This window comes from Nomascus leucogenys, chromosome 5, assembly GCF_006542625.1.
Source record: "Nomascus leucogenys isolate Asia chromosome 5, Asia_NLE_v1, whole genome shotgun sequence".
Lineage (NCBI taxonomy): Eukaryota > Metazoa > Chordata > Mammalia > Primates > Hylobatidae > Nomascus > Nomascus leucogenys.
The window spans coordinates 57,545,718-57,573,032 of NC_044385.1; the positions used below are offsets into that span (position 1 = coordinate 57,545,718).

General features: G+C 41.7%; 1 protein-coding gene and 1 pseudogene across 3 annotated transcripts; one reads left to right on the forward strand and one right to left on the reverse strand.

Annotated features, from left to right (window-relative positions):
• Window positions 1-3,467: 3,467 nt before the first annotated feature.
• Window positions 3,468-5,576, reverse strand: LOC100587322 (annotated as a pseudogene).
• An 11,617-nt stretch (window positions 5,577-17,193) lies between these two features.
• RNF6 (ring finger protein 6) lies at window positions 17,194-26,978 on the forward strand. Of its 3 annotated transcripts, none has more exons than XM_003273135.4 (5): window positions 17,194-17,742; window positions 18,415-18,497; window positions 20,079-20,289; window positions 21,139-21,234; window positions 24,163-26,978. In XM_003273135.4, exons 3-5 carry the CDS (start codon window positions 20,097-20,099, stop codon window positions 25,929-25,931), a joined length of 2,058 nt encoding a protein of 685 aa, XP_003273183.1. In that variant the 5' UTR covers window positions 17,194-17,742; window positions 18,415-18,497; window positions 20,079-20,096; the 3' UTR covers window positions 25,932-26,978. The 3 variants fall into 3 exon arrangements, with proteins under 3 accessions (XP_003273183.1, XP_003273182.1, XP_003273184.1); XM_003273134.3 differs by lacking the exon at window positions 17,194-17,742 and adding an exon at window positions 17,854-17,963; XM_003273136.3 differs by lacking the exon at window positions 17,194-17,742 and adding an exon at window positions 17,988-18,231.
• Window positions 26,979-27,315: the final 337 nt, after the last annotated feature.

The window sequence follows — 27,315 nt, forward strand, 5'->3', positions numbered from 1 at the left end:
TAACCTCATTTGGCTTTAGTTTTCATATTTGTTAACTAGGAATATTGCCAATATTGTAGGATTGTTGTACAGGTAAGGGAGATTGTATTTAAAGGGTTCAGTGCAGGGCCTGGCATATAGTAGACATTCAGCAAATTGTATCTAATGACAATGATAATAATTCTTCCCTGGAAGAGTTTTGGCCAGTCTAGCCTAATGCCTTTGAAGTCTGTGACTTCCTTGAAATAAACAATAAGCATTAATAAAAAATGACACAGATGAATGCCAGTTACAAACTGAGCTTTCTGAACTATGCTTCATGCCTCGTTTTTTGTTCTTTTTCTCTTTATTCTCACACATGCCAAACTTGTGCCTCCAGCTTTATGTTTTTGCATCTTATTCTCCCCATTCCCAGCCAGTTCAGTTGTGTCTCTTCCAGATATGTTATGTTTCATATTTAATTTTTTTTAAGATAGGGTCTTGCTCTGTCACCAAGGCTGGAGTGTAGTGGCACGATCTCAGCTCACTGTAACCTCCACCTCCCGGGTTCAAGCAATTCTCCTGCCTCAGCCTCCCGAATAGCTGGGACTACAGGCACACACCACCATACCTGGCCAGTTTTTGTATTTTTAGTAGAGACAGGGTTTCACCACGTTGGCCAGGGTGGTCTCAAACTCCTGACATCACGTGATCCACTCACCTTGGCCTTCCAAAGCGCTGGGATTACAGGCATGAGCCACCGCACCTGGCTTTTTTTTTTTTTTTGAGATGGAGACTCGCTGTGTCACCCAGGCTGGAGTGCAGTGGCACAGTCTTGGCTCACTGCAACTTCCACCTCTCAAGTTCAAGCGATTCTCCTGCCTCAGCCTCCCAAGTAGCTGGGACTACAGGCACGCGCCACCATACCTGGCTAATTTTTGTATTCTTAGTAGAGACAGGGTTTCACCATGTTTGCCAGGGTGGTCTCAAACTCCTGACCTCAAGTGATCCTCCCGCCTCGGCCCCCCAAAGTGCTGGGATTACAGGTATGAGCCACTGCGCCCGGCCTATCTTTCATATTTTAAAAGATGGTTTAACAAGGCACATGTGCACTACTTGCACAGGAGGTATTCCTATTCCCACCTGCCCTCTGCTCCATGCCTATTCCATTAGATAGATGACTATCCCATGATACTTGCTGAGTTCCTTTTGTATACTGTGCCTCACTGGCTGTTATGCAATAGCTGGTATGCTGTCTGGAACATGATGGGTCCTTATAAATGTTTATTCTGTTTTCGCTAACATTGACCTTCATACAAAATTGTACATCCCTGTTCTAATATCTCCTTTTAGTAAAATGGATATGCTTTTATCTTAAACTCTTTTGCCAGGGCTGTGTTTTATAAGTCTAAGTACAATTTGGTAACTTTTTTAAAGAGAAAATGTGTATTTTATTTACAGTGACATAAACAATAAAACACGAGATTGATTTTCTTCACCGAAAATAATAGCAATATTTTCTGCATTATTTCTAGGCTAACCACCAAATACTTATTTTTTGTATATTTTTGGGGTTTTGCTTATAAATCAAGATGAGGGCTGGGCACTGTGGCTCATGACTATACTCCCAGCACTTTGGGAGGCTGAGGCAGAAGGATCGCTTATTCCCAGGAGTTTGAGATCATCCTGGGCAACATAGTGAGACCTCGTCTCTACAAAAAAAAAAAAAGTTATCCAGGCATGGCAGCATATGCCTGTTATCTCAGCTACTTGGAAGGCTGTGGAGGGAAGGTCACTTAAGCCCACAAGGTCAAGGCTGCAGTAAGCCTCGATCACGCCACTGCGCTCCAGCCTGGGTAATAGAGCAAGGCCCTATCTCTCAAAAAAAAAAAAAAAAAAAAAAAAAAAAAATCAAGACAAGGCTATAGATATACTCACTGAAAAAGACAGAAGAAAACAGAGACGTCCGTTGTCAGTATCCATGGCCTCTGATTCCGTATAGACCATGAAACAGAAGTGTTGAACATGCACCTGATAAAAAGTTTATGAAGAGGTGGCCTCAACAAAGGAATGCAGACAGCCGCAACCAAATGTGGAACAACAATGGTGGGCTCTTCCATTCAAACTTTCACTGTAACTTGTTCCTTTAAGTTCATTTGGTAAAAACAAAATCTACACTGAAATTCTTGTTTGGCAAACTCACACGTTTCTCTGTCTGGTAGTTCCCTTTACTGTCCATTATGGATTTTTAGCTATATACTTAAAACTCTTACTAGTCACAGATCAATCATGAGCTTCATTGTAACATTTTATAAAATTTATTCCTTCCTCCTACACCTCTTCAACATTCATTTCTTGGAAGAATTGATAGCTCAATACTCGACAATTGGATCCATGGTGATAATAAATGTCATGTCTAAAATGACAATTAAAACAATTCAAGAATGCTACTAGCAGAGCTCATGTAGAGTGAAACCTGGCAAATTCAGTGTCAATTTCTGGAAGAACAGATAGGTCCCCAAACAGGAGAGTTCAAACAGGGCCCATTCAAATTGGCAGATTATCAATGGCTAAAGTATTCAATGGGAGGCCTATAGACAAAGATACTCCGTGATTAAGTGGCCTACATACACCTTACAGCTTTTCTTTCAAATATCACCTATAAGAGAAGCCCTATTTTTAAAGTCTTTTGGGTATTTTCACTAGTTTCTGAATTACCTGTAGGAAGCTCTGACTTAGTTTTATGGAGTTGATATATGTGTTTACCATTAAATCCAGATCATGTTTTATATCAAAATTTATGTTATGCAAAGCCAAGTTACTCGATCTTTAGTCAGTCAACGTGTTCGTCAAATATACTTTGAAATGCTTTTGTCCATTTTTATAGTACTCATTCTCAACCTTTATCACAGGAAGAATACATGAGACCTTCATCGATGAATACACATCAATGCCTACACATCTGCCTGATGTCAGGCAGATTGAGGGCTTCACAAATGGTGATGGAAGCTTTATATCTTTTGCTCTGTGTTTCCATTTGACTCTGCAACAATGAAGCTCAGCTGAGAGCATGTCGGGACCCAGTAAGTCACTTCTGTACATGGTGTTCCTCTGACATATTGAGTTTCAGTTATCCCATAACTGATGGTACCAGAGATATGCATTTAAGAGTTCTGAGGGGCTGTTCTGAGAATATATCTTTCAGCTCCTGAAGAACGTGTTGCACTGTTGGAGCACTTAGGGTTTCTTTACAGTAACTCTGAGGTTAGTTGAGATTCCAAGTTGCCTTGCTGAGCTCTGTGGAATTTCCCAGGGAGTTTCATTTGAATATCAAGTTTGGTTGCCAAATTTGTGGCTTCCTCAAACCAAAACTCATGATGAACTTCAATATTTTCCATCACTTCATTGAGTGCATGCAGTACAGCAGTCAAGCTATTGGCTGCAAAGAAGAAATCAGAGGTTTGCCCCCAGAAATTTTCCCCAGAGGCTCTTGTAACAGATAGGACATTTTAAAGAACAACAATGACAACAGCGAAATCAAAATCTGCTACTATACTACAGAGTACAAATGCTTGGCCAGCTATACATTTATTCCATCTAGTGTTTAGGTCTCTATTTATACCATCTAAAACAAGTGCTTATAGGAGGTCCACTACAGTTCAAAAGCATCATGCCTGCCTGTCCACTGAGAATGGCAAATTTCCTTCAGTCCTTTACCCTTTTCTTCACTGTTCTGAAAAAGAACAGAAATTACATTGCCAAGTTCTAAAAGCAGTTGCAGCCAACAATGGAAAAAAGAACAAACTTCCTCAACTGTTCCTATAACAATTGTTATAGGAAAAGTTATAGCATTTGTTCCTCAATTGCTCCCATAACAGGCACTGATTTTGCCAACCACATACTTAAGGCACAGGAAGAGTAGAGTATGTAGATAGCTTGAGGGGTTTTCTTCAAAATTCTGGAAGCAAACAACTTCCATTTTAGAAGAAAATCCACCGGACATAATGTAAATCTGGCCATGACAATATTCCATATTTAGTTCCCACTTCTAACTTTCAGTGTGAAATTTCACAGCCAAAATTTCTGCATCTGCCTCATAAGGTGGGAAGCCAGCCCACAGATTCCACTCCCAGGTCATGAGATTCATCAACAAACCTCACCAACGCTGTAGGTGCTCTTCCCCAGCTATGTCAGTGATAACGGAAAAGAAGTGTGAGTCTCTCGAGTCCCTGAGGGTTTCTTCCCAAATGCAGCTCTCACAGATCTCTAGCAGCCTCTAGAATCTCACAGACTCTAGCATCTGATTCTGTTGTATTTTAGAAAAAATAAAAAGTGCTCATGGCTGTCGTCTCAAAATACTTTCTCAAGACCTCTTCACCTTGGCCGGGCGTGGTGGCTCACGCCTGTAATCCCAGAACTTTGGGAGGCCGAGGCAGGCAGATCATGAGGTCAGGAGATCGAGACCATCCTGGCTAACATGGTGAAACCCTGTCTCTACTAAAAATACAAAAACAAAATTAGCCGGGCGTGGTGGCGGGCGCCTGTAGTCCCAGCTGCTCGGGAGGCTGAGGCAGGAGAATGGCACAAACCCGGGAGGCAGAGCTTGCAGTGAGCCGAGATTGTGCCACTGCACTCCAGCCTGGGCAACAGAGCAAGACTCTGTCTCAAACAAACAAACAAAAAAACAAAAATCCTCTTCACCAGAATTTATCTGTACTCCAGCAGTGCTTTGATGTTATCGGGAGTAAAGAGACCTTCTGGCATTTCATCAACCTCACGTCTATCCAGAGATATATTTTGTTTTCCCATCAAAATCAAAATTTCAAATAGAGATTTTAGGTGCTCTTTATTTTCTTTCTTTTTAGGGGTTAGAGGCAAAATGTCCACATCCTTCCCTTGGCTGGCTTCTTCCACACTGGGGTTCTGAACACTTGTTGTTGGTTTCTTTGTTTTCATTCCTGTTCAGAACTTTCATCAACTTTTTTCTGTTTCAGTGTTCTAATTTCATCTTTCCTCAATTCTTTTATTCATTTTCTGTGTCTACTATGTGGATTGTTCAAATGACTGGTAAGATCAAATATTGGGCCAGGCACAGTGGCTCATGCCTGTAATCCCAGCACTTTGGGAGGCTGAGGCAGGCGGACCATGAGGTCAGGAGTTCGAGACCAGGCTGACCCTGTCTCTACCAAAAAGACAAAAATTAGCTGGGCGTGGTGGCATGCTCCTGTAATCCAAGCTACTCAGGAGGCTGAGGCAGGAGAATCGCTTGAACCCGGGAGGTGGAGGTTGCAGTAAGCCAAGATCGTGCCACTGCATTCCAGCCTGAGTGACAGAGCAACACTCTGTCTCAAAAAAAAAATCATATATTGCTGGGATTGCATTATCTCAAAGATTTTCTATTAAGACTAGCTCTACAGATGGTAGAGGACTCAGAAGTGGTTGGCACCTAATTGAGAATGTGTATTTAATTAATTAGATGTTTTATCTTGTAGGTCTGCTCTCCGACATTTCTCCACCTACTTTGCACATCTGGATGGATCCTGTGGGAACCTAAAGAAGACCAAGTTGGACCATGTGCTCTTCCGAATACAGGTGGGGACACCACAGAAGTTCTGCATTGTGGCCCCACACTGCCTCGGGAGGTAGCACGGCCAGCTCTGCAGGGCTTGTGCACCAACAGAGAAGCTAAAACTAGTTTGGTAACTTTTTTTTTTTTTAAATAAATAGAGATGTGGTCTCACTGTGTTGCCCAGGCTGGTCTTGAACTTCTGGGCTGAAGTAATCCTCTTGCCTCGGCCTCCCAAAGTACTGGGATTATAGCTGTGAACCACTGCTCCTGGTCCTGGTTTGGTAACTTTTTTTTTTTTTTTTTTGAGATGGAGTTTCGTTTTTGTTGCCCAGGCTGGAGTTCAGTGGCGCAATCTCAGCTCACTGCAACCTCTGCCTACCGAGTTCAAGCAAGTCTCCTGCCTCAGCTTCCCAAGTAGCTGGGATTACAGGCACCCACCACCACGCCTGGCTATGGCTATTTTCTTGTATTTTTAGTAGCGACAGGATTTCACCATGTTGGCCAGGCTGGTCTTGAACTCCTAGCCTCAGGTGATGCACCCACCTCGGCCTCCCAAAGTGCTGGGATTACAGGCGTGAGACACCCTACCCGGCTCCTAGTTTGGTAACTTTTGACATCCATTTAATGTACACAAGGCAGAGATAATTACTTTTGAAAGCTGAAAGCCAGGAAAGTTGAGAAGTGTCTGGGATCTTACCTGAAGCTATTTGAGACCACAGGAGTGTTCTCTGTGGGTCATACTCCCGGGGATGTTTGTGATCACTGAAGTGAAAAATTAGCTCAGGTCAATTGTATTTATAAATATGACTCAATATTAAATGTCAGCTTATGACATCATGAGGGAAAAATGCACTTATCTCCCTACCTTTTACAATCACTTATTCATTTATTCCATATTTATTATCTGCCTACTACAAATACTGAGGCAGGCCCTGGAAATATCTAGAGGAGGAAGATGAAAAATCTACCACCATGGACATCATAGTCTTGTCCAGTGGTTCTCAATCTCAACTGCATATTAGAATAATCTGGGAGCTTTAAAAAAAAAAAAAAATCACTGATGGCCGGGCGCAGTGGCTTATGCCTGTAATCCCAGCACTTTAAGAGGCCGGGATGGGTGGATCACCTGAGGTCAAGAGTTCGAGACCAGCCTGGGCAACATGGTGAAACCCCATCTCTACTAAAAATACAAAAATTAACCGGGTATGGTGGCTGGCGCCTGCAATCCCAGCTACTTGGGAGGCTGAGGCAGGAGAATCCCTTGAACCTGGGAGGTGGAGGTTGCAGTGAGCCAAGATCACACCATTGCACCCCAGCCTGGGCAACAAGAGCAAAACCCCATCTCAAAAAATAAATAAAAATTTAAAAATCACTGATGCCCAGGCCCTATACCTGACCAATCAATTCTGCATGTTTTGGGAATCAGGCCCATGCATCAGTAGTTTTAACAACTCCTTAGAGGATCCTAATATGTAGCCAACATTGAAAACCACCAGGCTAGTAAATAGTAAAGGGTTTAGGGTAGGGCTGCAAATATAATATAATCACCTGGGAAGTAAAAAGTGTATATGTGTGTATGTATGTGTGGGTATATATGTATCCTTTCCTATCCCTCCCCTCACCCTAAGGCATACTGAGATCCTTAGAGAGGGGAGTACCGTATGTATTTTGGAAAATTCCTTTCCTTAAACAAGTAGAAAGTAGAAAGGAAATTATAATACCATCTGATAAGTGAAAGACACAGGTTACTGCAGGTTACTGTAAGATCACATAGACAGAAGACCTAGCCAAGGCCGATGAGGTCAGTGAATCTTGTCCGAAAGGAGCTATAAGAGCAATGACTCCTAAAAGAGTTAGCCAGGCAAAGGGAGATAGGGTAGGTTTTTCCAAATAAAAGGCCTAAGCTCAGGCTAGTCTTTGGCAAATTCTTGTTCAGCTCTTTCCCCTTCCTTGTTCTTCCTCCCTCCCTGCTGAAAGGTCTCTCCTGAAGAGTACTTCATCATAAATCACTGACTCAGGCCCTATTTCCAGATAGTCCCAACCAAGATAGTTGGTGCCAGAGGAGTTCCAGGAAGCAGGATGGACTTCTGGAGTTGGATCACCTACTAGACAATGGATCATTAGGACCTTGGTGGAGTATCATCAGTTCCCAGCCTACCTGCCCAGGCTGTCTTTCACCTGTGGTGGGCTGGAATATGATGCGGGTGAAAGGGAATGCAGTGGCTGGTGCTATGTCCCTGGCATTGTGGAGATATTGGAAAATAGTAATTGAAGGGACCGTAGAATTGGATGGCTGCTGCTGGTCACCGATTATATGCTTAAGAGAGGAAATAACAGGCTCAGGTCAGCTAACCATGAATGAAAAGTGTAGTGTGAGAGACAGAAGGCCTGCTAGACAGCATTGCAAGAGACTCTCGTCACCTGCAGCTGCAGGACAGCCCAACCTTTTTCTGCAACAAAGAACTACAGTGAAGGCTTAATGTTCAGTCAAAGCAGATCTCCTTCATTAAAGGCAGAGCCCTGCAAGGGTAGGGTGGGACTCTGAACCGTGGAATAAGGCTATATCTCATTGCTGGGTAGATAGATGCAGCATTTGACCCCCAGATTCCACCAAACCAATGTGCCTGCAGAAGTGATCCGCTCCTATTGCTAAAAGATAATGCCCTCCTTTCCTTGCTATGCAGAAGTTTCAAATGAAACGGACCCTTATACGACAATGTTTTCCCTCCTTCCACCTTTCACTTTTGGACACCAGACCAAAACTGGGGTCACGCTTCATCATGACTCAGTTGAGGTAATGCTTGCTGTGCTGAGTGGAAAGGGGCTACAAGCCAAAGTGTTACTGGACATGGATAATGTATACCAGCAAAACAGCGAGAATGTCTGGGAGGGGACTACGAGGTGCTGAACCAAGGGGCATAGGATATCAAGCAGGGGGAAGGGAGAATTTGTATGGGATATGGGGCCCACAAGACAGGATTTAATTCCTGGAAAGTTACCATCACAGAGAACATGAGGGTAAATAATAATGATAATAATAATAACTCCCTGGAAATTGCCTCAGGGATGGTTCTATTATGCTGCTGGATGACTCTTGGAAGCTTGGGGGAAAAGCGGCCTACGTTAAATGAAGTGGAGAGGCCAGAACTGCCATGGCAGGCTGTGGAGGAAGAGGTCAAAAGGCTCAGGGAAGTGGGCATGCTGAAACAGATCTACCGTCTAACACCAGGAAGTCTACCAGTGATTACTTTCCTTGGGAGGTTCCAGGGAAACTAATGGAGGAAGAAACTCACTGGTGAAAGGGATACCGGCATCATTGCGAAGCTGCCCTCTGCAGCTGAGGCTGATGATAAGCATTGCTGTTACAGAGCTAGACTTCCTGATAGCAAAGGAGATTAGAGCGTTCCAGAATAGCAGAGGCCAGGTGACACCACTTAGCCATCAGAAGCACTTAACCATTAAAACCACTTAATTACTGTAATGGGCAGCCAGGTCAGGATGTCAGCCAGGGGGACTGACCTCTGGGGACCTATGGAGAGGACTAATCGAATATAGTGTTCCTAGGAACAAGAAAGATGGGTAGGAGAATAGTGCAGCAGAAAAAATAGCGCTAAAGGCATATAAATAGAAGATAACCTGCAATTAATAGTAGGTTAGCAGAAGGCTGAGGTCAGGCACCCCAATGGAAAGTCATGATCTCTTGTCCAGTTTCCAGACCTGAGCCATTTCTCAGACTCAGAACGAATTGACTAAAAGAGTCTGCATTATTATGAGGAAAGACCGATTGACAGTCAGGTGATAACTGAAGGTCTGGCCCAGGTCCATGTAAAACAGGTTCACTGAGTCCGTGGACTCCACCAGTGGCTATTTCTCTGGTTCCTTCATGGAGAATGGAAATACCTAGCACTCGGCAGGATCCTCACATTGGTTCCTTGAGCTGTGGAACTAGAGCTATTTTAGTAGGAACTCTAATAGTAGTCCTTGAAACAGACCCTCTCCCACCAAGAAGAGTATTGCAGGCCCCTAGAATGGCAGACATTAGCACCATCCTCAAAGACTTCAAGAATGCAGAGATGGTGCTCTTTGTCATAACCCTATTTAATTAGCCAGTCTGACCTCAGAAACACTGGTTAGATCACAGTGTACGAAAGTGGACTACCAAGAACCTAGCCAAATATTGGCCCCATTGCAGCTGGTTTGTAAGATCTTGTATGTTTACTAGAACATATTACTACAGCCTTGGTACATGTATGTATTAGGTTGGTGCAAAAGTAATTGCGGTTTTTGCCATTACTTTTACTTTTGCACTATCCTAATCGCTATCCATCTGTAAATGTGTTCTTTTCTATATCCACCAGGAAGAAAGATCAGAAGCAGTTTTTATCCACGTGGTATGGACGTGATATTCATTTGCCAGGGCAATGTTAATTGTCCTGCTTTCTGTCATATAATGTAGTCCAAAGGGACTTGGACAAACTGGGCATCCTGCAGAACATCGCACTGGTCTCCAATATTTATGACACCGTGTTAATTAGATATTAGAAACAAGAAATGGCAAGTTCTCCATATGCCTTGGTAAGAAGTATGTTCTCCACATGCAGTCCCTGCTCCCTGCTCCACTCACGCAGAACATGAACCTGGGCGTCAGATCCCTGCACTCCCAGGGCAGCCTGAACAGCGCCATCAGCGCAAGCCTGCTGCCCTCCTCCCTCATGCAGGGCCAGATCTGAGCCACGTGTCCATGCAGCAGACGGCGCAGAGCAGGCTGCCCACGACCTCCATGAGCATCACGGGGCCCAGCTACAGCCACACGGGACCCACCTCGTGGGGCGTCCCCATGCAGGGGCAAGGCACCGTCGGCAACTATGTGTCTCGGACCAAAATCAACATGTAGTCCAACCCAGATACCTCCTCTGCCTCCGCCCAACCCCAGGGAGCCTGGGCCTGCCTCCAAGACCCTTGAAACACGTGGCTGCTGGACATGTGGCCCCCAGGGAGCTGCCCTCCTGCTAGGTGCTGGTGGGGAGGGGACGGTGAATCCCTGCTGGCTGCCTCCCCTGAGAGCTTCCAGAGGGATGGGCACCTGTGGGTACACAGCAACTCCTCCTGTCCCCCAGCTTTGAGGGCAGCTGTGCTGTTTCCCGTGGAGTCTCGGGGAAGGGCCCTAGGAGGGGGGCCCTTAGCCCTGGGTCTGGACAGATAGCACTGGGCTCACAGAGGTGGGGTAGAGTCGTTCCCCGGTTAGGGTAGAGCCTGGCCAGAGGCACCACAGTGGAGAAGATGAGGGGCCACAAGCTCTGGGCCAGAGGCCCCAGCCTTTCAGCAGGGCAGCCAGACACTGAACCCAGCCATGTGCCGTGGTGGCCACGTGTGGTGTTGGGCGATTGAGAAGCAGCAGATCCTTGTCACATTTCATGACTGTTGTAGACACACGGACTTCAGAGGCTTAGTCCCAAAAAAGGCTGCAAAGTATCTCCTTAGTATTTCTTCATGATAATTGAATGTTAAAAATTTTTTTGGACATATTGACTCAAAAATAATGATTAAAATGGGGGGGGGAAAGAAATATGTTCTTCACAAGGTGGAAGATACAGGCTAACAAGATTCAGAGGCCTGCCTCATCAGTGAAGTTTTTAAAGATCCAGTGGTCTGGGGTATGCTGGAACATTACCTCCAAAGTACAAGACAAGTTCTTGTAGCCTGAATTCCTACCACTAAGAGAAAAAGCAAAATACTTGGTAGGCCTCTTTGGGTTTTGGAGGCAGCATATTCACTGTACTTGGCAGTATATTTATCAGGTAACTGGGAAAGCTGCTAGCTGTTAGTGAAGCCCAGGGTGATAAAGGGCTGTATAGTAGGTACATTCCTTGGTACAAGCAGACCTGCCATTTGGACTCTGTGAGGCCGCAGATCCCATGGTACCAGAGGTGTCTGTGGTAAAGAAAGATGCCACGTGATACTTCTGGCAAGCCCCAAGAGGCGAGTCACAGCACAGACCCCAGGATCCTGGAGCAAGGCCATGCCAGCTGCTGCAGAGAACTATACTCCATTTGAAAAACAGCTCTGTCATGATATTGGGCCCTGGTAGAAACTGAGCATCTGACCATGGGACACTAAGTGACCATGAGACACAAAGTGATCATAAGTTGGATTCTGTCAGACTCTTTGTGTTATAAGGTCAGCTGGGTGCAGCAGCAGTCCCCCGTAAGGAATCCTGTAGGTCTGCAATTAGGTTCAAGCAAGTCCAGAGAGCATGAGTGAGCTGCACAAATAGGTGGCTGAGAACCCCATGTCACCTGCTACTGTTGTACCAATGCCTCTCCCTAAACTCATAGCTATGGCCTCAGGGGAGTTCCCCATGAACAGTTGACAACAAAGGAAAAAATCCAAGCTTAGATCATGGATGGTCAGCTGGGTGTGGATGCAAGCTGGAAATACCGCTGCAGCACTGCTGCCCCACTCAGGGGTGGTTCTGAAAGACATGAAAGGGAAAGCATCCCATTTGGCAGAGCTTCAAGCAGTGCATTTAGTTATCAACTTTGGACATAGAAGTATGTTGCCCATATACTTATGGACAATGACAAATGTTAGCTTCGCTTGCTGGTCAAGGGCCTGGAAGAAGGAAGATTGAGAAAGGCTGGAGAATAGGCAGGTAAATAGATTTATGGGAGGGGGCACATAGCGTAAGGCCTTTTAGTACATAATGCCCATTAGAAAGTTTCCACTGCAGAAGAGGCAGCAACCAACTGTGTAGACAGGATGTGTAGGCCAGCAGATATTAGGCAGCCTCTGTCTGTGGCCACTCCAGTTCTCGCACAAGGGGCCCATAGAGGGAGTAGCCATGGTAGCAGAGGTGGAGGCTATGCATGGGCCCAACAGCTTGGACTCTCTCCAAAGCTGATAAAACTACTTCTGCTATTGAATGTCTGACCAGTTTGCAGCAGAGACCAACACTGAGTGCTCAAGAATGCCAAACAGCTACCGGGTGGCAAGTTGATTACACTGGGTCCTTCCAGCCTGGAAAGAGTCCCATTTCATCATGACTGGGTTTGACATATATTCCCAGTACAGGTTTGCTTTTCCTGCCTGCAGTGCTTCAGCCAGTACCACTACTGAAGGACTTACAGAATGTCAGACAGTCTGACATAGGATCTCACATAATACTGCCTCAGACCAAGGGTCTCACTTTCCAGCAAGAAGATATAGTGTTGGGCACCTGACCAGAGGATCCACTAGTCATACCACATACCATACCACTTGGAAGCTATCAAATTGATAGAGTGGAGCAATGGCCTATTGAAGGCATAACTGAAATTCCACCTTGGAAATAACCCCTTGTGATGTTGGAGCGTTATCCTTCAGGATAATGCAAACATACGCCTTAAACCAATGGCTGGTATATGGTGCTGTGTCCACAGTAGATAGAATACATGGATCCAGTGATTAAGGGATAATCAGGTCCTATACTCAGAGGTGGGATGCTTTCATCATAGGACACAGTAAGAGTCCCACTAAACTGAAAGCTGTGGTTGCTCTCTGATCACTGTGGGCTCTTAATGTTGGAAGACCTGCAAGCAAACCATCAGAACGAGGTGGAGGCTGCTGCTACATAATTAGACCAGAAAGGAATACATTGGGTACTCAGGAGATCCAATGGGGGCATTTCTTGGTATTCCTGTGCCTAGTTGTAACTGTAAATGAATAAGTACAGCCACCATAGCCTGGTAAAAGCATGATAACCAGGGTCTGAAACCCCTCATGGATGAGTGCCTGGTTCAATCCATCAGTCAAGCCACCTGCACCAGCAGAAGTGCTAGCTGAGCTGGAGGGGAATCTAGAAAGGGTAGTGCAGGAGGGAGATAATGAGTATCAGTTATGGCCTTGGAACCAGCTGTGGCAACAGGGGCTGTAGTTTGTCCCAGTACCCTTGTCTTTTAAAAATTTCTCAGAAATTGGGATTAGAAATTGCTCAGACGGAGAAACTTAACATGAGAACCAAAGGATCTCAGCAATACAAAGCGTGGACCATAGTGAACGTTTTTTGTTTCCTGCCCAAATCCACTCTATAAGCTCATGCATCTGTACTCCAGCTGCTGGGAGTGTTGGATAATAATTTCAGCTGCCTTCTTCTCTACAGAATTTCCCTTGGCTAAAACAGGAGCCACCTCACGCATGAGGTTCTGCTGCAATCCTGCCCCTGAAGATCTCACCCAATGAGGGACAGGCATGTACGTACAAAGAGCTGGCCAACAAGGCCACTTGGTGGTGAATTTCATGGGATCAGTGGAGGCTCATTCTTGTTTCTTTGTCCTCCTGGCCAATCCTGCTTCCTCCATCCCCTTCTCCAGAGTGCACCGTCCTAATAAAACACTTCAATAACAATCCTTGTCTCAGGCTTCGTTTCTAGATAACCATCTCTGGCCTAACTAAGACCCTGGTTATCAGGAGTGTCCTTGAGGGTTGTTTTTATATGCAGAAAAGGACTATTCCGAAGTTTCTCTTGAGGAATGAAATACTGAGACATGCTACAACATAATGACCCTTGAAACATTATGCTAAGTGAAAGAAACCGGACACAAAAGACCACATGACGTAGAATATCATTTGTTTGAAATGCTCAGAATAGGCAAATCCAGAGACAGAAAGTACATTAGTAATTGCCAGGGGCTGGGAATAGGGTGGAGTAGGAATGAGAGTAATTGTTAATAGGTATAGGGTTTCCTTTGGGGAGATGAACGTGTTTTACAATTAGATTGTGGTGAATGCTGCGCAAGTCTGATTATACTAAAAACCACTGGATTATATACCTTAAATGGGCAAATTTTATGGTATGTGAATTATATCTCAATAAGCCAGTTAAAAGAGCTATAATAAAGAAAATATTCTTTAAAAAATCTTTGTCTTAAACAGTTAATACTCAACTTATTAGTTCCAAATTCAATGTCCTAGTTACAACTTAGATTTTTACATTTGGTTTACAGCTCTTATTATTCCAGTGGTAAGCATAGTAAATCTTTTTGTTTTTGTTTTTTTTGAGACGGAGTCTCGCTCTGTTACCAGGCTGGAGTGCAGTGGTGTGATCTCAGCTCACTGCAACCTCTGCCTCCCAAGTTCAAGCGATTCTCCTGCCTCAGCCTCCCAAGTAGCTGGGACTACAGGTGCGCAACACCATGCCCAGCTAATTTTTGTATTTTTAGTAGAGATGGGGTTTCACCATGTTGGCCAGGATTGTCTCGATCTCTTGACCTCGTGATCTGCCCACCTTAGCCTCCCAAAGTGCTGTGATTACAGGCGTGAGCCGCTGTGCCTGGCCAAGTATAGTAAATCTTAACAGTCATTTGGAATTAGCCCTTCACTAACTTTCAATCTCATTCATATACATATTTAATTATCTTCAAACCAACATTTTAAACTGTATTTATAAATTTAATATTTTATCTCATTCACAAGTACTTCAAATGTTAAATGTAATTCCTTCTTTAAATCTTATATAATAATTTTTAAACTAATAATAAAACAATATGGGGCGCCTATATTTCTCTTTGCTGCTCTGATGCCATCCATAAACTTAGTAAGATTTCAACTTAAAACTTGAAATCGAGTGCTCCATTTTGTTTTAAATTGTAATTAAGGCTGTCGTTTTATAAAGCCAAAATCTTTTAAACATGACAAGTACATATTTACCAGATATACAGAGAATCCTTTTAATGTTATGGTTTTAATTATTTTACACCTTTTTATTCCTAATTGTAAAAAGTACAGGAGTTACATGAGGCATACACACTAAAATGGCCAGGTACCAATCCAATAAACAGAAATTAATTAGACCAGAGACCTTGGCAGGTTCTGAGACCTGGAGTAGATATCCAGAATGATTCATCTGTCTGTTCCAGCTGTTGTATCTAAGCCCCTCCTTGTAGTCATTTTGTCTTGGTGAAGCAAGGTGTTGGATTCAAGTTACATACATTACCTGACTATTCACAAAAACCTGCAGCTTCCTACCTGGTAAATCACTTGATTGGATTTTTATTTGCACATTTTTATAATAATTTTTTTTATTCTTAGGGTATATAATAGGAAATAGGAAAAATAGGAAGAGACACATATGTCTTTTCCACTCAACATGTAAAAAGTATTTGCACTTGGATTATTGCATTTGATTGCACTCTCCAAAATTCACATAGATATTAAAAATGATTTCTACTTGTTATTTTCTATGATGTGTGTTCACAATATCAGAAGTCGTCGTACTATGTGCATTAATCCCGTTTGCCAAAAGATTGCACTTTTCTCTGCTCATCTATGCAGTAGACCGAGGAGAATGTTCTGCCAAGTGCTGTGCTAAGTTCTGGGATTACAAAAATGAATTAGACCATTTGATCACACCTAAGGAGTTCAGACTCTAGGTAGGAAAGACCTAAAAACAGAAAATCATTGTGAAGTATTTGTTCAATGGCTCTTTTTCCATGGGAAAAGAGGGCAAGGACTTCATTCTATGAGGACATGACTGTCTGATTCACGGCTGTCATCACCAGCACCTAATACATAGTCACACTCAGTATTTGTTAAATACATGAATACATGCTAAAATAGGGTTATATATAGAGGGAGTATGGGAGCCCCCAAAAGGGACATTTGCCTAGTTTTATGTGTAAATATCGGGCTGGAGGGTGAGGTAAGGGTGTTACTTCAGAGGTATCAGGAAAAATTCCTTAAAGATGAGAACTGAGCTGAGTTTTGGGAGACAGAGGAAATTAGGTAAAAGTGGAGTTGGGGGTTGCTTAGGAGTTCCCATATCTTGTGGCGGAACTTCAAGCAGCTTCGGAGTGCCAAGACATCAGCCTGTAAATGTAAGCAGCAGAAAGATCTGGAAGGGCTTTCTAGGCTGTTTTATATATTTCCATTTTAGTATCCATATCCATATGCTTATTTTAAACACTTGTCCATAGATCCTTACTACACTGGTAGCTCACTGATGCTAAGGACTGCATCTTGCTTGTTATCCAGTTGCCCAGCATAATAATGGGGATATGGTAGTTCCTCAAAAGTTAATGCAGAAATGAAAGAACAAACAGAAGAATGACAAGTAACGGCATTGTGAGCACTCTCCAGTGATGAAGTCATCTGGATGGCAGGGATGTCAGGAAAGGGGACTATACCAGGTTAGACAGAGACCCACTCAGCATTTTAACTAATGATGAGGTAAGTTTAGTAAGCCTCACATCTCAGAAATAAAATCAGACAGGAATGTTGGGAGTTTTAAACTGCTTTCCTAGCGGGAAGGTGAAAAAACACAAATATAGTGGGGTGCGGTGCCTCATGCCTGTAATCCCATTTTGCTGAGGAAAGAGGATTGCTTGAGGCCGAGTACAAAACCAGCCTGGGCAACATAGCAAGACCCCCGTCTCTACAAAAGAAAAAATGTGAAATTAGTGGCAAGCCCCTGTAGTTCCAGCTACTGGGATGAGGAGGGAGGATCGCTGGAGGCTGCAGTGAGCTACGATCGCTCCACTGCACTCCAGCCTGGGCGACAGGGTGAGGCCTTGTCTCAAATAGAGATAGATAGACAGACTTCAGAATTTATTAGGGTTTGTAATTTCTAGGTTCCAACGCACAGCAAGGGAAAAGGCCTGGCTGGGTAGTACGTTACACCCGGAAGTAAAGAGACGCATACACCGTTGGGTGCACTTTATAGTCTGGCTGGCAAACAAGCGACACCGACGCGCAGAGTTAAGTGCTGGGACTTCCCAAGCCTGGAAAGCAGACTGTGTCTCTGCGACTATGCGGCTGCCACAAGGGCTGAGCGGCCGGGCATTTGGCCTCGAGGAGGAGGCACTGTAAGAGCGGCGCAAGAGGGCGGAACGCGGGACGCAGGCACCCTAGCTCCCTACGGACGCAGTTTTCAGTCGCACGGGCGAGCTCCGGGCCGGCTGCGGAGCGACTCCCCTCCGCCGAGCGGGCGGTCTGGCTGTCGGGAAGGAAGGGCTGGGGCCTGCCGTTCCTCCTCCGGAGTATCCCCTCCAGCTGGACGACCCCACGCTGCAGCACGGGCTTCCTACTTCTCTCCTCAGTGGCCAATTCGAGGGCACAGCGGGCTCCGGAGGCGCGGCGGCAAGCCTATCCTGCCTCCCAACCACAGCCTCCAGCACCGGAGAGAACGGCCGCCCACGGCACACGTTTTCCGGGCAGGAGGCGAAGGCCCAGGACCTGGAGAGGTGGGCTCGAGGGAAAGCTCTGGGTCCCACCACTACTTCCTGGAGACGCCGGGGAAAGCCGGCCATCCTTTGAGCCACCCATCTCTTCTCCGATTGGTTAACTGCCCTCTTATTGCGCTCCGCTGGCTGGTGATTGGTTGGGATGCACCGTCTATCACCTGCTTCCTTGTGGGAATCTAGGTCTCTAAGGGAAGCGTTACTTGAGGCTCGTTTGGGAAGAGGTTGGTTGGGCCCCTTGAGCCCACTTTGTTTATCGTAGTGGGGATCGTCCCCCGGCGCGAGCTTCCGTCTCAACGGCCGGGAAAGAAACCAGTAGCGGGACGGAGGGCGGGGGTGGCAAGAAAGTCAAGGTTTAGAAGTAAGCCGGAGACGCCTGACCCTGGTAACATCCGAATGGGAACGGGATAGGAAGGAAGGCCTTTGAGAGAGGAGGTGTAAACCCAGGAGCAGTGACAGTGTAGGACTAAAGGCCTAAGTTTGTTGCGGAAGGTAGGGGCCTTGCGGGAGGTTTTCGTGACCTAATTGTATGGGGATCTAATTTTCTAGATGTGTCTAACAAAATCCACTGGAGAATTTGCTTTGGCTTTGCAGCAGAGTGGGGAGACTACCACCCGTTCCTGGCCTTCAAAGAGACAGTTTATTGAATTATTCAACTCTCTTTTATTGTTTCAGATGGACAGCTCTCAAAAAAGGCACAAACAATTGAAGGATGGATACCATGGCATATGTTAAAAGCATGTTGAAAGGAAAATAAGGTATTCGCTTTGTTTTCATTGTGATTAATTGTATAAGAAAATTACCTTTAAGGAGAAGCTCTTAAGTTTTAAATAATATTAGAGTAGCTTGATTTTATGATAGGCTTCAACTTGTAAAATTATTTATTACAAAAATCCTGTTATTGCTGTACCTACGAAATATGCTCTTTGCTAATTATGGTCTTAATCTGAAGATAGAAATCATGAGTTTTTAGTAGTGTTAATTCGTATTTGAGTGGATAATGTTACTAGGTCATTTGTTCAAAATGACATAATAAAATAACCACACTGAAAAAAATCTTTGAATTTGTAATTTAGTGTTACATGTGAAATTGAATAGTTGCTTACTCCTACAGTATTTTAGACTTGTAGGCTAATTTCACCTTATATTTAAAGCAGCTTGCTTATTAAACACCTAGTGTATTTCGAGAGGCAGAGTTGCACAGTTGCTTCACTGGTAGCCTAGCCATTTGAGCCTCCAGCCTCTACTGAGTCAGGCGCTGTATTACTCATACCCTTTAGTGACATGCCAGAAATTGTCGAGAAATAGTTTATTTCGTCTGCAGAACACCCAAGTTAGCTCTTAACAGCAGACCTGGTCCTACTCTGGAAAACTCTAATCAAGGATTGGGGATGAGATTTGGGCATCTGGATTTTTAAAAATATCCTTAAGTGAGTTTGAGAACCATTGCATTAGTGTGACTTAGTGAATAGATGTATTTAAGAAATTCTAAAATATTTATGAAACAAACATCTTTCTCTCTTGATTTCCTTGTAATTTAAAAGTGAGCTTCTCAGGAGTGGCATTTAAATATAATCCAAAAATAGTGTTTTCTTAGGCAAAGTCAGGAAGTTTCACTGGCATTCTGAAACTCCTGGGACTAACCATTCCAGGCTTAAGGATGAGGCTTGATGTGGGGAGATACAAAGTGCTCTGATGCACTTTCACAATCCTTGAGCCATACATGATGTCTTGTTTCCTGTTGGGTTTCAAAGTCTTCCTGGTAGGCTTTAATAAGAGACGACCTCCCAGTCTGTTCAGTAGATATTAATTAGGCTAAATGATTTTCACTTCAACAAAGTGCCGTGGGAGATAATATTATATTCATGAGCCTTATTTTGGAAAGAATACCTTGCTGAAAACAAATGTAAATTATATCATCCCAGTATCCCTTTGCTCATTAAGTGAAGAATGTGCATAATTCAAGCCTAAAATTTGTACTTAATGTGAAGTACCCAAATACTGAAACATAAATGAGGACTTCTGGATCAACTTTTCCAGATCGTCAACATGGTCAAAAATGAGATAATCACTATGGTATTCAGGCATGAGCATTGTGTGGTAAACCCAAATCCAGTCTGACTTAATGGCTTTAGGCAAAGAAGTAGCGCCAATTGTGTTGTATTTCCTAGAAGCTGTTTTTCATTTTATGTGTAAGGTTCTCACTGCAAGATTTGGCAAATACAGTATTTGGGTAGGGGACAACATTTAAAAATTAAGAAAAACTGCAAGTTAAAAATACAAAGCCAAATGTGGTCCATGACTTAACACCTTGAATGTTGTTTATATTGTTTGAACAGAAAGCCAGGAATCTCAGGATGAATCAGTCTAGATCGAGATCAGATGGTGGCAGTGAGGAAACCTTATCTCAAGACCATAATCATCATGAAAATGAGAGAAGATGGCAGCAAGAGCGTCTCCACAGAGAAGAGGCCTATTATCAGTTTATTAATGAACTCAATGATGAAGATTATCGGCTTATGAGAGACCATAATCTTTTAGGCACCCCTGGTAAGAGATGGGTAAAAGAGGAAACACCCTTTTTTCATCATTAGATGGAAGGATTTCAAGATAAGGAGAATTGGTATTCTTTTTCCCTGCTTCTCTTTATGAAAATATAGTATATTGTTTTTGTGAGTTTAAGAACTTTTTAGTATAATAAAGTAGAAAATCACTGGCTTCTGTATTTTATAAGGTGAAAATAGGGGACATGGAGCACTATTATACAAATGCCAAACTAAGAAACAGGTTAATGTACATAATGGTGTTAAGTATTTACATATATGGTCCTATTTGTAATTTTTATACAAATAAAATATGACTTAAAACTCAATTTGAACTCATTTCGGGTATTATAATTTATTTATTCAGTTGAATTAATAACTCCCCCCAAAGCCCAATGTGTTCCATAAAGTTTTTACAAATGAACTAATGGAAATTTGTATGTTTATATATTGTGTGTTTGTATATTGATGACCCATATAATGAAGTATTGGGAATAAAATTCAAGTAAATATTTGAAGTTTTCTCTATAAATGCTCCCTTAATTTCTTTTTAACTGACAAAAATCCACAGTTATAGCTTATAGATTCCTAAGTGTATCAACTGGCAGCACTTTACCAACTATTCAAATTAAATCTTATTTTAATAATTTTTAATAAAAGATTAATAAATGAAGCACAACTGAATTGATGCACATTTGTACCAGTTGAATATTTTTAACTGTCTTCAATTTACAGAACATATGAAAGTAATAAGACATTTGTCTTCTATAGGTTACTAAAGATTAGTCTTACCCTTCATGAGGTCTCGTAAAACTTAATTAAGAATTCTTAAATGAGCAGTTTTTCATTGTTTTAGGAGAAATAACATCAGAAGAACTGCAACAGCGGTTAGATGGCGTCAAGGAACAACTAGCATCTCAGCCTGACTTGAGAGATGGAACGAATTACAGAGGTACTGTGGAGTCCTTTCCATAAGGAATAGGCTTGATTGGAGCACTTGCAGAAATGAAATTCTTAGACCTTGTATAGTATGTTTGTCTTCAATTTTTTCCAGTTTTAATGTGATACTCATTCAGATAATATGTATATGAGTAGTAAAGCAGTATGGTTAAGCAGTATAGGACAGAGGAATGAATGCAAAGATGTCTTAAACACACAGATTGCCTTCAGAGAGCTTTATGTAATAATATACAATTAATTCCCAGCATGCTTCTTTTTAATCTTGGAATGTACACATTACTTTTTCTAAAGTAGTATTACTCAGCTTCTAAAAATTTATATACAGAACCGTGTAGAAAGACTGAGTTAGGAAACCTGTTTTTGTTTCTTTGTTCTGTTTGATGGTTTACATATAAAAAGTTCTTATAAAGAAAGTACTGTAAAAGAACTTCAAACTAAATGAAGTATGTAGAGTTAGAAGGAAAAGCCACTTTTGTGTTCCTCTTAACCAGTTCTACTTCCCTCCTCAGAGGTATTTATTAGTAGTTTCACATATTCTATCAAAATCATTGTATTAGTTACCATGAAGTCTATATAAAAACCTCAAAATGCAATGGCTTAATAAGCTAGAAGTTTCTTACTTACGTTAACAGTCCAGGGAAGGAAATCCTCTTGGAACCCACTCAGCTAACAGAATGGTTCTACAACTGTGCTGTTCAGTACAGTAGCTGCTAGCCACATGTGACTATTTAAATGGAAATTAATTAAAATTAAATAAAATTTAAAATTTAGCTCGTCATTCATACTAGCCACATTCAGGTGCTTAATAGTCACATTTAGCTAGTGGCTTCTGTATTGGACAGCACAAATACAGAACATACTCATTACTTCAGAAAGTTTTATGGGGCATCACTGCTCCAGGGTACCATTTGTATGATCAAGGTAAGTCGCAACTATGTCTAGGTTCTAGCTGGTGGAAGGAGGTCCACGCACTAGCCTGAGAGTAGGATGTATCGCTTACTCTCCCATTCCATTCATGAGAACTTAGTCTCATGGCCACACCTAACTGCCAGGCTGTCCACGAGCCAATTTCCGATGCTTTTACAATGGAAGAAGAGTAGAGTAGCTTTGAGTAGGTACTTGGCAAACTCTTTCACATGCACCATCATCACTACACTTAATCAAATGTTAATCAAAGAAGGAAGTAGCATTTAAAATAATTCATGTTCACCTGCCTTTTACTCATTCTTTTTCCAAACAAATGGGAAGTAGACATTAACACATTTTATTCTTTGTGTTTAGATATGTAAGTTGTACTATATAGATGCAATAATTAATACTGATGTTTTGAATATGTTTGAGTGGAAAATGTACTCATCAAATATAAAATAGCTCATCATCTCTGGAATTTGGCTCAGTTGCTGTTTATTTTATTGGCATCAACAGCTGATTAATAGCTTCAATTTCAGCATTTAAAAAAGTCTTATGAGAGAGATCGCAGGAATGAAATGAAATCAGAATGATGTCATATAATAGCTATTTTATTTATTTATTTATTTAGTTTTTGAGATGGAGTCTCGCTGTGTCACCCAGGATGTAGTACAATGGCACAATCTTGGCTCACTGCAACCTCTGCCTCCCGGGTTCAAGCAACTCTCCTGCCTCAGCCTCCTGAGTAGCTGGGATTACAGGTGCACGCCACCATGCCTGGCTAATTTCTTTGTATTTTTAGTAGAGACGGGTTTTTACCATGTTGGTCAGGCTGGTCTTGAACTCCTGACTTCGTGATCCACCTGCCTCGGCCTCCCAAAGTGCTGGGATTACAGGTGTGAGCCACCGCGCCCGGCCTATAATAGCTATTTTTGAGTAGAACAAACTTTAAAGTTGAAGTTTGTGTAGTTAATGTGTTGATGCTTTTTATTAAGTTTTGTAATTTATATAATCTCTACTGGTTATAAATGGAAAATTTAAGCTTGGCACAGTGGCAGTATCTTAGTCAAAGAAGTTTATGGGTGACACATTTATTTCTAAATTGATTAATTGAGCGATATTAAGTGAAAGTCTGATTTATATCAGATACTGCTGTAGAGGCTGGAGATGTAACAGTGACTAAAACTACAAAAATCTTTGTTTTCCTGGAGCTTACATTCTAAATGAATAGAAAATGTATTTTATTATGTATAACAGCTAACATTTATGGGGTGGCTTTTTATGTGCCAGATATTATGCTAATTATGTTATATATAGCATCTTATTTTATCCTCAGGATAACCCTATGAGATTGATTCTATTATTAACTCCAATTTATAGACAAGGATCAGCCATAGAGACCTTAAGTAACTTGCCTCGTTTCTCAGCTTCACAAAAGACAAGTACAGTAATGTGGTTTTAATGTTATATTCAGAAACTCACATTTCTTGATGTGTACATTTTTGGCAGCACCTGAGAAATAGGAAAAATTTCTAAGATTACAGAAATACTTAGTTGCAAAAATGACTGAGTTGGCTTTTCCAGAAAGATTCCACAAATGCAGGACAAATTTTACATAAAGTTTGTCTTTGTATTTTATTGATATTACTATATTGATAAAGCAATTTAAATGTAAAATTTTGGTAGTGGATATATTTCTCATTTGCCTTAGTATTTTGCTAGTAATGGGCAGATAGAAAGTAAGAATGAGGATTTCTCCATAGCGTTGCATAAATAGTATTTACTATTTATTACATATTATTTACTATGTAAATAGTAATTTAATTTTTGTAATATGCTTATAGTAGATATAATTTTCTTTTAGAAAGTTGTCTTTTTGCCATCTTTCATTCATTAAAATCCACAGATGTTCTTTAATTTATTACAAACTTTGTTTTTCTTACAAATTTTCAATAAAGCTGTAAGGTGTGTCTTAGGAATTGATCTTAAGTTGATTTGCTTTGCTTTCTAGACTCAGAAGTCCCTAGAGAGAGTTCACATGAAGATTCTCTTCTAGAATGGTTGAACACCTTTCGGCGCACAGGAAATGCAACTCGAAGCGGACAAAATGGGAACCAAACTTGGAGAGCTGTGAGTCGAACAAACCCGAACAGTGGAGAGTTTCGGTTTAGTTTGGAAATCCACGTAAATCATGAAAATAGAGGATTTGAAATTCATGGAGAAGATTATACAGACATTCCACTTTCAGATAGTAACAGAGATCATACTGCAAATAGGCAACAAAGGTCAACTAGTCCTGTGGCTAGGCGAACAAGAAGCCAAACCTCAGTGAATTTCAATGGTAGTAGTTCCAACATTCCAAGGACTAGGCTTGCTTCAAGGGGGCAAAATCCAGCTGAAGGATCTTTCTCAACATTGGGAAGGTTAAGAAATGGAATTGGGGGAGCAGCTGGCATTCCTCGAGCTAATGCTTCACGCACTAATTTCAGTAGTCACACAAACCAATCAGGTGGTAGTGAACTCAGGCAAAGGGAGGGGCAACGGTTTGGAGCAGCACATGTTTGGGAAAATGGGGCTAGAAGTAATGTTACAGTGAGGAATACAAACCAAAGATTAGAGCCAATAAGATTACAATCTACTTTCAATAGTCGAAGCCGTTCACCAATTCAGAGACAGAGTGGCACTGTTTATCATAATTCCCAAAGGGAAAGTAGACCAGTACAGCAAACCACTAGAAGATCTGTTAGGAGGACAGGTAGAACTCGAGTCCTTTTAGAGCAAGGTAGAGAACGAGAACGCAGAGGTACTGCATATAGCCCATTCTCTAATTCAAGGCTTGTGTCAAGAATAACAGTAGAAGAAGGAGAAGAATCCAGCAGATCCTCAACTGCTGTACGGCGACATCCAACAATCACACTGGACCTTCAAGTGAGAAGGATCCGTCCTGGAGAAAATAGAGATCGGGATAGTATTGCAAATAGAACTCGATCCAGAGTAGGGCTAGCAGAAAATACAGTCACTATTGAAAGCAATAGTGGGGGCTTTCGCCGAACCATTTCTCGTTTAGAGCGGTCAGGTATTCGAACCTATATTAGTACCATAACAGTTCCTCTTCGTAGGATTTCTGAGAATGAGCTTGTTGAGCCATCATCAGTGGCTCTTCGGTCAATTTTAAGGCAGATCATGACTGGGTTTGGAGAACTGAGTTCTCTAATGGAGGCTGATTCTGAGTCAGAGCTTCAGAGAAATGGCCAGCATTTACCAGAGATGCACTCAGAACTGAGTAACTTAGGTACAGTTAACAACAGGAGCCAGCACAGGGAAGGTTCCTCTCAAGACAGGCAGGCCCAAGGAGACAGCACTGAAATGCGTGGTGAAAATGAGACCACCCAGCCTCATACTCGAAACAGTGACAATAGGGGTGGCAGGCAGTTGCGAAATTCAAACAATTTAGTTGAAACTGGAACACTACCTATTCTTCGCCTTGCTCACTTTTTTTTACTAAATGAAGGTGATGATGATGATCAAATACGTGGTTTAACCAAAGAGCAGATTGACAATCTTTCCACCCGGCACTATGAGCATAACAGTATTGATAGTGAACTAGGTAAAATCTGTAGTGTTTGTATCAGTGACTACGTAACTGGAAACAAGCTCAGGCAATTACCTTGCATGCATGAATTTCACATTCATTGTATTGACCGATGGCTCTCAGAGAATTGCACTTGTCCGATCTGTCGGCAGCCTGTTTTAGGGTCCAACATAGCAAACAATGGGTAAAGTGATCGGATCTACTCAAATACTGTTTTTTAGTAGAACTGAATGTTCAAGCATTGTTTTGCTGAGTTATTTGTGATTAGCTAACCAGGATGAAAAGTAACAGATTATATATAGTTTGAACTATTTTTTGTGTGCTTTTTTAAACTTGTTAAAAAGAAATTTATATAAAATTTAAAATACAAATGTTAAATTATCCAGAAATACAGAATAGTTAATATTGCTAGAACCAAATAACCTCTAAAATGTTTTTATTTTGGTAATTTTGTCATGCTAAGCACTTTTGTATCTGCACAATTCAGTAGGTTAAGAATCAATCTTCTTTTTCTTAATAGTACAGCAGACTTTAGTTTCAAGTTTCATAGGCTTAGTACTTATGTCTAGACATTTGTGTCTAAATAAGCTTTTCATTAACTTTTTATTTTAAGGACAGTATCTTTTCATGAAAGAGTATTTGGCTGAATGTTTGCTATATATATGTTACTTGAAATGTTAAATTTAATATGCAGCATACCATAGGTGTATATATAGGTATATAATTTTAAGGTTAAAATATTCAGTCTACAAGTTTGGTTCTTATTTAAGCTTTTGGGCTAATACTGCATATGGCACAATGTTTAATATTGGCAAGATCATCTCAGAGAAAGGGGATTCAGATATAATTTTAAAGTAGAGATAATTTACTGAAGCGTCTCTGACAATCTAACTTATTAGACAGCAAGCAATATATAATACTGAAAAGGTATTCAGAAATGGAAAATTTAGATCATATAGGTTATTTAACTTGTATTCAGCCTTTTTGTAACTTTTTTGAAAGTGCAAACAATTCTTTGGATTATTAAATAAGGTATACAGTATGCATGGTTTCTCAAATTTAGTTTTAAAATCTAAAAGTCTATAAAGAATCAGATGCATAGATAATAAGTTCACTTGGAGGCTAAAAATATCCAATGATTAAAACAAACCTTTAAGAGAATGTAGAGTTTATATAAACACAAAGTATGCATTGAAGATCTGTTTCTACCAATAAACATTAAAACAAAGACTGTATGTGAACTATTTTTTTCTGTTGTTCCACTGTGGTTTATTCACCCCCCACTAATGTTTCATACTAGATGCCAGGCAGTGTTATGGGATAGAGTATTTCCCAAATGACAGACAAAAGTCCCTGGCTTCATGGAAAAGACATATTTGCTCTTAGAAACTGAAAATCAATTGATAAAGTGAATTATTATTCTTACTTTCATATTTGCTTATTAATATATGACAGGGTTTTCTTGTGGTGATACTGCTTGGGCAAAATCACAAGAACAGTACTTAGGCCAGATTCTGTGAGATTTAGAAATATCTCCACATTTAATTTTCCTTTCTGACTGGTGACTATGTT

What these genes read in the sequence shown, in the direction of transcription:
- RNF6 (XM_003273135.4), top strand. Translation starts at nt 20,097, where the DNA reads ATGAATCAGTCTAGATCGAGATCAGATGGTGGCAGTGAGGAAACCTTA. An exon ending in TAATCTTTTAGGCACCCCTG is followed by an intron (nt 20,290 to 21,138) that starts GTAAGAGATGGG and finishes TCATTGTTTTAG; the next exon opens with GAGAAATAACATCAGAAGAA. An exon ending in AGATGGAACGAATTACAGAG is followed by an intron (nt 21,235 to 24,162) that starts GTACTGTGGAGT and finishes TTTGCTTTCTAG; the next exon opens with ACTCAGAAGTCCCTAGAGAG.